Genomic DNA, 12004 nt, shown 5'->3' on the forward strand with positions numbered 1-12004 from the left:
AGATAAGAAAATATTGAATAAAGGATTGAAGAAAGTAAATCGGATTCGCCGCAGCTTTAATATACCGGTACAACTTCTTTTGATTTAAAAAAACACGCGATATAGTTGATTTTTTTTCGGCTTGATTAAGATCTAATAAAATAATAAGAAACATATATACATATGAAGTTATTTAATTAATGTTTTAATCAAAATATACATTTGACTTCTTTGTTATTTCATAAGTGACGCGGGACATAATTATGTCTCCTGCTTAATCATTATCGCCTTCGGCGCGCCGCATTCCTCTACGAATGCCCGCAACAAAGGGAATTCTCTACTTCTCAGCGCGCAAGCTAAAGCGTCTTATATTGATCGACCGAATTCTCGTTATGTGAAATATGTATGTATATATAATTTTTAAGGGGTATTTTTGGGTATACTTTTGATCTATCTTCCTACGTACATGTTACCAAGGAGGAAAGTTACCAATCGCATGGGTTTCTCATGCAGTGCAACAACCGCCCTGACCAGCTCGTCTTTTTCCATTCTTTAAAGGTACCTCCCTGTGCAGGATCCTCCACGACAGGTTCTTCAGGAATCGGTATAGGTTCCCCAATGTCAGGACTTCCAATAATACCCCAATTCTCCCAATCAACGGTTTCGGGAAAAGCGGCTTGTAGCTCTGCTGCTGTTTCCCAGCATTCAGCCTTAAAATCAAAATCATTGTTGTTTATCGTGTCAGTGGGAATAACCATTTGTATCTTTCCGGGGAGATGTGGGATATGTGCAAAGCGTAATGCTTTCTTCGGGTTTAGCACGCCCATCAACTTGATATACTCCAAAACCTTATCTTCGTTTGCGGTCTCAAAGCCCCATAATTTCTTTTCACCGGTAATCTTACCGTCCTTAGTGATTCCCGTGTAAGACGTTGGGATCCATATTTTGCTAGCTTCATTAACCTTGTCCATATCCGCTTCGATAGCACAATGCCACGAGTCCACCCAAGCACCCCAGCCAGCAGGTTCGTTTACTACTTACATTATCAACTCCGCGTCATAACTAAGTAACGATTTATAAATATAAATCAACTTACCCGTATAGAGACCATGTCCTAGTATATTCCAGCGTGCGTTTTCTATATCGACCGCTACATCTCTATAAGGCCTTTTTTCTAGATTGATTTTCGTGGCTTCCATCTATAATTCGCGTTATTAATATAAGCTTATGTTTTATAAATCAAGTCAGACTTACGGGGGAAACAGTTCGGTAAGCGATAATTTTTCTTCCATAGGCTTTATCAAAGAGAAAGCTTAAGGCAAGCAAGATCGAGCAGATAGCTTGCGATAGCAACATAACTTTGAAGAGAAAGTCGGAAAGGTTTACAAGTCTTTCGGTAAAACGAGCTGACGAAGAGGAATGATCTTGTAGAAAAAGAAGATGATAAAGAAGGCGATGGTAAGGAATGTGGTGCAATTAGTCCAATGTAGATGCGAAAGGGTATCTTTATTTCCTTGACCATATTCATCTTACTAATATTAGTAACCGCATTCGAAATTGTTTTCATTTATATATCGAAGATCATCCCAAATATAAAATCGAATTTAAGCTCAGCTAAATATTTATAATATTACAATCTTATTTCTTAATTGTACATTAAAAAGATCAACGTGCGGAGTAGCTTTTATTTAATGCTCTTGGCTTGATCTACTCCGTCGATCTAGATCCGAAACCATGTACGTAGTACGTAGTAAAATTGAGCCGCTTCCGATCCAACAACGGGCATTTCCGCAGCCGAGTTCCACTATTTTTAACCTTGAATAAACAATACATGAATAAGCTAGCGTATTATAAATCGATCATATAAATTATCACTATCGTTAAATATTATATTATCAATTCTTTATAATCAACTATATTTTATAAGACGAGTGATGTTACGAAAAGTGCGAAGACAAATACATTCTATGCGTTAGACGCATTTTTTGCGCCTACTTTTGGGAAGGGCCCTAAAATGGTGAGGTCAACTCCTACTATTGAGAAGGACGGTTTCAGAAATCTAATATTCTGATGCTGTATTGTCCCAAGCTCTCATTCCATATATAAAATATATTGTAATCATCATCGTCGGCGCCACATTCGTGCTGCCGGCTGTTCGAAATTATTTACTTAAACCATCTATCTAGCTAGGTAGTTTTTATACAATTAGTAGTATATCAGCAGGATCCTCCAGCTACCTCCTATGTAGTATAGGTATTTTCTCGAACGAAACGCAGGCCAAGACGTTTCTGCACCGAATCCAGTCAATTACCACGGTATAAGCGTAAGGATTACCCCTCGAGGATAGATTCTCGCCATATTTATAAGCTTTTATTTTACTAAGCTATGTATATACCACTCTTCCTCCGCAATCACGTTTAAACAACGCTATCTTATAGTTTTAATTGAAGCAACAATCCTGTCTTTTTCTATCGAATCCTACGCTTTTTAAACAACTATTCCTAATCGAAAATAGCTTCAATGAACTTCAAGATATTTTTCTTGAATGTAATCCCTCATCCATAACCAAATCGTCTCGATCGGGTTAAGATCGAAAGATAAAGCTAGGAAAGAAAAGATAGGAAAAAGCAGCGTTAAAATACTTATCAATCAAAATTTAAACCTGTTCGACACGCTTTTGCTATATTCCCGATCCAATAGGACGCTTTTCCGATCTGCTTCGACCCTTTCGAAAATCCTATTTCCCTTAGTAAGAACCCATGTTTCGTACTCTCAGGAGGGTAATACTTACGCCTGGGACGTAGTAGTTGGAGAAAAAGTCACCTACGTAGTATTTACGTAGTATTATTACTAACTACAACTAGCCGAGCTTGCGGAATCGGGAAGGCCCGTTGACAAAAGTTTAAATTCGGTTAGTAATTATTTTCCTACCTGTAACAGTAGGGTTGACTGAATGCTCGGTCGATACTTAGAGTTGATTTTGGACTCGGCCGCCCCAGATAAAATAAAATAAACTTTCTTCTCACCGAGAACAACGAGCGCTCTGCCTCAGATAGAGCACCCCTCGCATCCCATCCCATCCCGAGTATTCAATCCGTCTCAAAGCCATCAGCTTAGAACTATAGAGCCCGGGGAATCGCTAACGAGATGCACACACACACACATACATACTTACATTGTCAGACGAGGCAGGGCAGGAAAAGAGCTCGGCTTAAATCCTCCCCAATCCACTCACCACAATTCCATTCAACCTAACTATCTCCTTTGCCAACCTGTAGTCTCACAGGTAAGGAGGTATAGGTAAAGTAAAGTAAGTAAGCCTCTATAGCCCACCCCATCTTCCCCACGTCCGTCTCGGTGATTCCAGTAAGTATTATTATGTTCTTCTGCTTCTGTCTTGCTTTACTAACCACAAACCTAAAGATTTGCCTGAGGATTTATCTAAATATATCTATCTCCTCCGCGAGGACCGCACCCGCAAGGCATCAATCAATCAATCAATCGATGGGGAGCAAAACCCATCACCCATCACCCCTCAATCCAATTCCTAGAATTGGGACTCAAGTTTCAACTCAACTCAGCAGTCAAGGGAGCCAACCCTTCGCAGTCTCGGAGATCCATCTCAGGCTGATTTGATCTGACTGACTGATTGATATTCCCGTGTCTATGATCAAGTAGCCCATCCACCCATCCTGCCAAAATGGCATATCTCCTCTTCTCCTCTTCTCCGCGCTCGAAAACGCAGCTCCTCGCCCAAATTACCCCTCTGAGACTCCCGGCACGCTGTCAATATGAATCGCTCTGTGCTCATCGGTGTCTTTTACAGCGCGAGTCTGGTGTGCAAGCGTACCTCTCTCTACCTTAGCGTGGGATTCGTCTGACTTCGTGGTATGTATGTACACAGCATTTCCCCCCTACCTACTTCACAGTGGCACAAGCAGACTGTAAGATTATGTGATGTGCGGGAAAGGGGGGTTGTGTTCGATAGAATAGGGACGAAATGAGATGAGACGAGAGCTGGTAGCGGGCGCCAACAAAGCCACGAGATGCTTCGATTTCAGCAGTTGCATTCCTCGTTCAACCCGCGGTTCCTAGTGCCCATCTTCTTCTTGCATACCTGCCTACCAACCGTGTTCTTACAAAATTAACCCCACCCCTGTCCTAAGCTTCCAGACCCGCCCCAGCCCATTAGCGCCCACTCCTCATAAACGCTTCGAGAATGTCCCTTCTCCGATCATCGCCAGCTTTCCGCTCTTTATCCTTGACTCCCTCCGGCCACCTGAACAGGCAGTCCTTGAAACACTCTGCGTAGGCCTTTTCCGCATTCGCCCGTCTCACTACTGCTGGGCTGATCAACGGCGGCGGCGCCGCCTTCGCTCCTCTCCAGCCCAGACTCCAGTTAACCGGTCCAAATTTACTCCGTATTTCCGTCGGCGTTCGGCTCTGATTAGGCACGGGGGCGAGTTCGCCGGCAACGCGACATAGCATACTTGCCAAGAAAACGAACGAAATGTTGTGGTTGGGTGATGAGGAGAGCACGTCGAGGACTTGAGATTTCACATCCTCGATTTCTTGAGGAGAGGAAGAGGAAGTGAGGGGTTTAGTGGTGAGTGAAGCGTCGATTTGGGTCCACATGGGAGCAGGGACTATGCCATCTGTTATGCTGCCGAGGAACAGTGTTAAAATCTCGGCAACGATCTCGAGTTTCAGGAAGGCTGGAATCTCAGGGTCGAAGGCGTGCAGCAGGCTAGTGTCTGAGTCCAAAGCATCGAGCACAGGGCTCAAATGAGCTTCTCTCAGCGCATTGTCTTTGAGAAGCCAGGAATTGCGGTCGAATGGCCATCCGGGAAATTTATTGGGAGGCTGGGCGTTGTCAAGCATATTTGCGTCGGCTATTACGCGATCGGTAAGGCACTCGATGGCTTCAGTGAGCTTGAAGATCTCGCGTGGTGCAGACCAGCAGACTTCCTGCCCACGATTTACGGGGGCACCCTCACCGTTTCGTGGAGGTATCAGAGCGCGGACACCGCCCACCGGAATGCGGATGAGTTCATGGACGGAGCGGCCGAAGCAAGATTGAAGCCAGGAGGCATGGATAGGGATGAAGTGGTCACGGCCGTCGATGACTCGAAGGACGAGGACATCATCTAGTTGGGACATTGCTTGATTGAGGGCTTTGACGAGTTCGACGTCGTCGATGAAGAGTTCCAATGTGGCGATGATAGTCTGGCCTGGTTCAAGTGTGACCTCTCTTTGTAGGTCTTGCCAGTCCTCTATGTCTGAAGCTGCGAAGCTGATCTGAAGCCAAGAGGGGGCACTGCGGTCCTCGTCGCCGGAATCGCTAGGCCTGTCCACGAATGAGAATTTGGCAGGTACTTGACTAGTATTTGCAATAGTGACACTTCGTACCTTGCGTTGCTGAAAACCGACGTCACCGAAATCAATACCTTCTGCCGCTGCCGCTAATTGTGCCGCCGACTGGCTCAGGTCTTCGGCCTTGGGAGCATCGTCTGCAGCATGATCCACCACGACGGTGATGCCAGGGCGTCCTTCATTCTCGGCACGGTCCAGTTCGCGCGCTACTTCCTGTTGAATTTGTGCTTTTAGCTCTGGGACTACAGCATCGTACTCGAGAGTAAATACTGCGTCCAGAGGTTTGTGATCCGAAGAGAGGACCCGTTGATGCGAAGTATAAACATCAAGGTGTATCCTATCCACGTAGCCCTCCTTCGTGACAACCGCTTCCGTAATTCCACTTTCATCCTCGTCATATTCATCGTATTCCTTTCTCGCTGGCTCTTCAGCACCGTCCTCGTCTGGATTATAGTCAAACAAGACGTCTTCGTCGTCTGCGGCATGATCGATTCCTCGGGCTTTCATTTCCTCGTCTTTTATTCTAGCGAGTTCCTCTTCTTGTGTCTTCCCATCGAACTCAAGCTTATCTTTCCGGGTACGGAAGAGGATTCGATCGCACCAACTCGGGGCTCGTTTCTTTTCGCTAGAATCGAACATCCCCATGCTCCCGACATCGTACTTGTAGGTCGGCAAAAAGGTGATTGGTCCTTCTCGCCAGCCATCATGGAAAGCCTTCCTCTTCTTCTTGACGTGCCGCAGCTGGTCATGGGAAAGCAGAGAATCAAGCGTGGCTTGCAAAGATGCCGGATCTTGACTCGGATCCTGAACAAAGTCATCAGGGTCGGGAAGTGTATTAGCAGAACTGTCGTCTTTGCTTTCGTAAAAACTCTTGGTCCTTGGTATCGTTGCCTCGTCGTCCGAGTCCGAGTCGCTCTCAACGCTTCGTATGACAATAGACCCATCTGTATTCTCCAACTCCTTATCAATCTTCTTTCGTGACTTTCGTCCAATATCATATTCGCCCTTCGTATGCAGCATTAAGAGTCGTCGTATATCGTCACCCGGAAGCCCATCTAACCTAAAATTTAAATCGCCAAACCAGAACGCAAAATCTTCGTCCCCAATACCCTCGCCCTTGTCATCCAAGACTCCAGACCAACTTATAGGATCGAATTGTGTCCGTTGAAGAATCTGGGAAACGTCCCAGCATCTGCGATCTAGGTGCGCTGGATCTGTGCCAGAAGCGAGATGCGAATTAACAAAGACCATTCGTGTCGTCTCTCCTAACACGATCCTACTCGCGACGGCCCCCTTATTTCCCAGATATCCCATTATTCCCGTCCCGACACCGACCGTACTGACAGAACTTATCGTCGGTGCAATCGAGGGCGAGGCGAAAATGAAGAGTAGCAGCCCGGATAGTTGCTGCTCAGCGATCAACACGTATCCGGGAGGTAGCCCGTCCACCATAGCCTTCCTCCATCTGGCCGTCGGCTCTGGGTCCGTATACACTCTCCCAATGTATTCCCTGGCGCTCGTCAGATCCACCACTTCTTGAAGCCCCAGCACGAATATGCCAATTTCCTCCCCGCCAACAATCGTTCCCTCGTCGTCTTTCGGTATCGAAGACACCTTCTTCTTCCACCGGGCCTCCTGCGCCTCTACGCTCTCGACATGATCCTGGCTTCCGTCCCTCTCAATGCCATTGGCGACACTCAAGCCTGCCAGCCTCTTGTCAATACCCTTGCCGTCCACGAACCACCCGCCGAGATCTTTTTCTGTGCCGGGGCACGCCGCTACGTTCCAACTGCCGATCTTGATCCGGATCCGTTGCGGCCGTGTGAACTCGGCCCGGCGGGCATGGACCGCTTTCGAGAGAGAATGCGGACTGGAGATCTTCGCGGCAGGCGAGGACACGGCACGGTCCTGGTCCTGGTGCTGGCCCTGGTCAACGGATGTCTGAGGATTCGAGGCCATATTGGAAGGTCACGGTGCGAGAAACAAAACACCCACGGGTGAGATCGTGAGACGTGGAGAGGGATGGGACGGCGCTTATTTTGGCATGTCAGGATGCGGGATGCGGGATGCGGGATGCGGGATGCGGAGATGACGTAAAGGAGATTTGGTATAGCGATTGTTGTCCTGCAGGTATACGGAGATTCTGTTATCAGTACGTAGAGTGAAGAAACACCACGTAAAATTGAAGATGGAGGAACGACTTTGGCGGGTTGGGGGCGTTCAAAAGCGAGATGAGATGCTGATGATGTGGGGAATTAGGCAGATGGGGCTGAATAAATTGGCCCATGTCGTCGATCGCAGGCTAGCTCGATTGAGAGGGCTGACTCGATAAGAATGTACGGAGAAGAATGGATCGACCAAGGAAATGTATAGATAAATATAAAGATACGAGTACTGAGAAAGAGATAGACGGTCTGATTTCAAATTCCAAAGCTCACTACCCAGGAGGTAGAAGCGAGTATGAAATATTTATTACATGTCTATACGGTATATGTCTTTACCTGCCCATTGATGCAAGCACGAGCTGGACTTCCAGCCATATCCGACGGACTATAAAAGTAGGTTTGGCAGTGAAATAAAGTCCTTCTAACGATTGCTCCAAAATAGGAGATATCAGAGAGCAAACTGTCTTCAATTTCTCATTTCAAGTCTCTGGAAAGAAGCACCTGGAAGCAACTCTGATAGCTGACTGAAGATACCGTTGTCGAGATGGCACAGGGAGACCGAGTCTCAGCTGAATATGACCGGTCGATATGACTAATCATAATCTGCTAGCGACATCTCTACTAATAAGACTTTGCCGGTCGATCATATTGCGTTGTCAAGATCTTGTTTGTGGATGGAAAAAAGGGGTGGGTCTCTTACCAAGCGAGACGAGGCTGAAAATCGCCAGCCTCATCCAGTTCAGTTGAAAACGTCAACTTTCAATCAGGGAGCCATACCACTACAACCTCCATCGTGAACACTCCAGGCAATACGAAACTACTCACCTTGAGTTACCCTACACGACTGGTGATTCGTACATTCCACCTTCGACCCCGACAGCAACGACATCACATTAACATCGCCATGCCTCCCAAAACACCGCGCAGGTCGCGCCGCCAGAACCAAGCCACGGTCCCTATCCAGGCCTCAGACTACGACACCGAAGCCTTCTACAACCCGCCCGTCCCCGCGCGCACCCCAGCCGAGATCAACTTCTCCGTAATCCGCCGCTACGTCCCCGCCCTCGAGGAGATAGTCTGCTACGCGCCCTCCGCCCAACTGTACACCATGCCCACGGGCTCCTGGGAGAAAGAAGCCAACGTTGAAGGTACCCTGTTCGTCTGCCAGCTCACCCCCTCCCCTGTCACCGGTGGGAGCCGTCACTGCATCGTCCTCCTGAACCGGAAGGGGTTGGAGAACCTGATAGTGGAGAGCGGGGAGATCCAGCACGTGGAGATTGCGGCGGAGGGGTTCCTGATGCTGGGCTTCCGGCCGCGGGGGCAGAGTGCGGAGAGCGAGATGAAGGTGCTGGGCTTGTTTATACAGGCGGATGACCCGCCGCGGGAGGCCATTGCCCAACTGGTTAGGGAGCATTGGGAGGAGGCGGTTAGGGAGAGGAGCTTGGCCGGGGGTGATGACGGGATTGTGAATTTGGGGGATGGATTTATTCCGAGTAGGGAGGGGCATGAGGGTGAGAGGACGATGGGCAGGAGGTTGAGTCTGTCAGAGCTGTTTGGGAAGCAATAAGGTTTTGTAGTGCTGATGGAGCACTAAGGTCAGGAGGAAATTCCGATGAATGAACGAAGCTTAGTATATTCTATCTAGGAAGCTCATCCAGATGGTCCCTGATCCATACAGCGGGGGAGATGCTCCCTTGTTTGGCTATCTGCAGAGATTTGTTTTGTCCCTCGCCAGGCCCAATCTGAAGCTCGAATCGGATGGTCGGCATGTCTCTCGGAGCTTCTCCACCAAGAACTGAATTGTGTAATTGTTCTCCTGGTTAGCAGCGAACATTGCTTCGTGGAGGATGGACCCCTCCACTGTCTGGCTGATCCAGTTCAAGATTCGAATGCCTTTGCGCAGCAAGATCTCCCAGTTTTCCATTAAAAGCTTGTATTCCTCTGCCAATACAAAGTAGTATTCCTCAATGTCATCGAAGACTGCGTTCGCTGGCGGCTGGGGTCTGCGAGGGTCGTCAGGAGCAGCATTTGGATTTTGCTCACTCCATGCTGCGTTGGCGACGTTGTACTCCTGGGTACGCTTCTGGTCCAGCTCTTGGATCAGCTGGTAAGCGGTCTTCATAACTGGCTTCTCGTGTTCGATATTTGGAGCAGGATCCTCTATTCCTAAGCGAGGAGAAGCGTACTTTTCCATCTTAAGCTGTTTGACGAGGCAATCGTAATTCCTAGCCCATTCCAAGTAGTCCCAGCGTCCTGTCAAGATCGGGTGACCTACGATCACCGGAAGAGCCGTTGAGGTGTCCATCTTTCGAGCGGTTGACGTTGCGGTTGGAGTCGTTGAAGAGATTTTGTTGTCGGAAAAGAACAGATTGTAACGAAAAAGCGTTGAAGAAACTTGCGGAATCAGCTCCAAATTGATTCGGAGATTATCCAAGACTAGTTGAATAACTCGCGAGTGCGAATATGGCTCTGAACTATAGTGCTGGTGGAGCACTATGGTCAGGAGGAGATTCCGATGATTGAATGCAGCTTAGTTTATTCTACCTGGGCTCATCAAGATAGGGAATAGTATCGGTATACCTACTACCTCAGAGCTCCAGTGCGCCAAGGGAGCTAATAGGCGAGGTCATCTGATCTTTAGCTTTGGTGGAACCTGAGGCATGCCAATTCCGCATGACAGGTTTCAAGCGGTATACAGTAGGTATTCGGAGGGAGAAGGCTGCGAATGATTGGCGATCGAGGGGGCTCTGCTACGGCCAGGGAACCGAATTTCTGGCTCGTGCTATTCATTCATCAATGGCAGACAAGCGCCGGGCATGAGACCGGCAGTATAAGATACCCAAATTCGGCAGATTGCTCGCGATGCATTGAGCTCTGCAGGAGAGCTGATGCGCAGAAGTCGAGAACCAGAGCATCCGGTCAACCTGGGCTCCACGACCTTTATCTCAACGCGTAATATCTCAAGAAATCCAATCTCTGGCTCGGTTCAAACACAACGCGACGATTGCAACATCATGGGAGACTTATTAGTGATCGCCTATACACGGGGAAGATCTAAGATCAAACTTGGCGACAGGACGTATTTCCTTGCAGACGTAGTAGTGTATTTCGACTCTTTGTTTCTGAAGGCCTAATTCAACTAGGGCTAACAGCTCACAATATGTATATTCCCGTGGTTTTTTTGTTCTGTTGAATCTCGCATCTCAACATCTCACGTCTTATATTGTGTAGTACCTTTTTTACCATGCATCCATCGATGCATCCATCTATCTATCTATCCATCTACCCTACCTCCTTCTCTCTCCTTCTCCTATTTAGAGCCTCCTCGAATACCGATTCTGTTATGTATCTATCATTAATATTACTTCCTATTCGCAGCGGCAGCAGCAGCAGCAGTCAGAGCTAAGCCCACATTGAAACTTTTTTTCCCAGCCCATTAGTATCAAGCAGCTATACTTATCATATCCCCCAAGATTCCACTTATTTTGCAGTCCACAAACAGCAGAGCAGCAACAAATTTCGGCCAACATCGTCTCACGATGCTGCTTTGGTTCGGCCGCTCGACGGAGATGGAAGGGGTGCGGCGCCACAAAAGATTTACGGACTTTAGCTAGGTAAGTAGTATTCCGGCTTTGTGAAGTGTGTGGTTTTCGTTTACATATGCTTATTTCTTTTTCTATTTCTTTTTCTGGATCTACTTACCTACCTACCTATTATCTTTTGCTGCTTGATTAGTAGTGGTAGTGGTAGTAGAGCGGCGCGAGGGGGGGGGGAGCTAAAACATCCCGCCGACGGAAGAATTCATATATATCCCCCGGCGCCCGCGTCGCTGACGTGAAATGCACATGGTGACACACTTCTATGCGCGAATGAGGTTTCGTCTATTGAAGAGAATAGCAGTTTTGTTGCACGTCGCCGGGAGCTAGGCCGGAGATTCCGGGGGATGGGTGGTCCTTAGAGTTGGGATGCTTACGTCGACTTTTGGAGAGCCTTGAGACTTGAAGATGTCATTATGTAAGGTGGCATTATTTGACGCCGGCTTTAAATTGTCTCTTGAGATCATGAGCTTTGGAAATGTGCATTGTTTGTAGGTAGGTGTGTAGAAAATACCTACCTACCGTACTCGTGATAGCAAACCAGCGCCAAGATGTCCAAAATTCCATCCGTCTCTTCGTCTACTACATATCCAGCCTATTCATCCAGATGCAGTGGGGTTTATCGTAGCTTTGCATAAGAAGCACAACGAAAGAGTCTGAGAGATGTGATACGCGGCTGGATTGTTGACCATCTCATGGTCCAAAAATACATTCCCACCATTAACCAACAACCAACGAAACACTGCGTCAGGAATTGAGAGCCAAAGATAACTTTTTATTCTCTCTATTCACATCTCAGCCCTCGTCTCCAAACTCCAAGCCCCTCTCTAATCACACTAAAAAACCCATCAGCGATGTAAATAAATAAAAAACACCGACCAACATCCTTCA

The 12004-nt window shown here is 47.5% G+C and overlaps 4 protein-coding genes across 4 annotated transcripts; 1 reads left to right on the forward strand and 3 right to left on the reverse strand.

The window, feature by feature from the left end:
* Positions 1-464: 464 nt before the first annotated feature.
* L3040_007101 (uncharacterized protein) lies at positions 465-1335 on the reverse strand (the record flags this gene model as incomplete). Its single annotated transcript, XM_007296608.2, has 3 exons — positions 465-1012; positions 1076-1178; positions 1234-1335. 3 exons carry the CDS (start codon positions 1333-1335, stop codon positions 465-467), a joined length of 753 nt encoding a protein of 250 aa, XP_007296670.2.
* A 2832-nt stretch (positions 1336-4167) lies between these two features.
* Positions 4168-7311, reverse strand: L3040_007102 (uncharacterized protein; the record flags this gene model as incomplete). Its single annotated transcript, XM_007296609.2, has 1 exon — positions 4168-7311. One exon carries the CDS (start codon positions 7309-7311, stop codon positions 4168-4170), a length of 3144 nt encoding a protein of 1047 aa, XP_007296671.2.
* Positions 7312-8421: 1110 nt separating this feature from the next.
* Positions 8422-9084, forward strand: L3040_007103 (uncharacterized protein; the record flags this gene model as incomplete). Its single annotated transcript, XM_007296610.1, has 1 exon — positions 8422-9084. One exon carries the CDS (start codon positions 8422-8424, stop codon positions 9082-9084), a length of 663 nt encoding a protein of 220 aa, XP_007296672.1.
* Positions 9085-9219: 135 nt separating this feature from the next.
* L3040_007104 (uncharacterized protein) lies at positions 9220-9822 on the reverse strand (the record flags this gene model as incomplete). The annotated part of the gene is made up of 1 exon (XM_007296611.2): positions 9220-9822. The coding sequence occupies one exon, from the start codon at positions 9820-9822 to the stop codon at positions 9220-9222; it is 603 nt and encodes a 200-aa protein (XP_007296673.2).
* Between the last annotated feature and the right edge of the window lie 2182 nt (positions 9823-12004).

Source organism: Drepanopeziza brunnea (assembly GCF_022702325.1).
Source record: "Drepanopeziza brunnea f. sp. 'multigermtubi' strain 214-2 chromosome Unknown ctg12, whole genome shotgun sequence".
NCBI classification, from domain to species: domain Eukaryota; kingdom Fungi; phylum Ascomycota; class Leotiomycetes; order Helotiales; family Drepanopezizaceae; genus Drepanopeziza; species Drepanopeziza brunnea.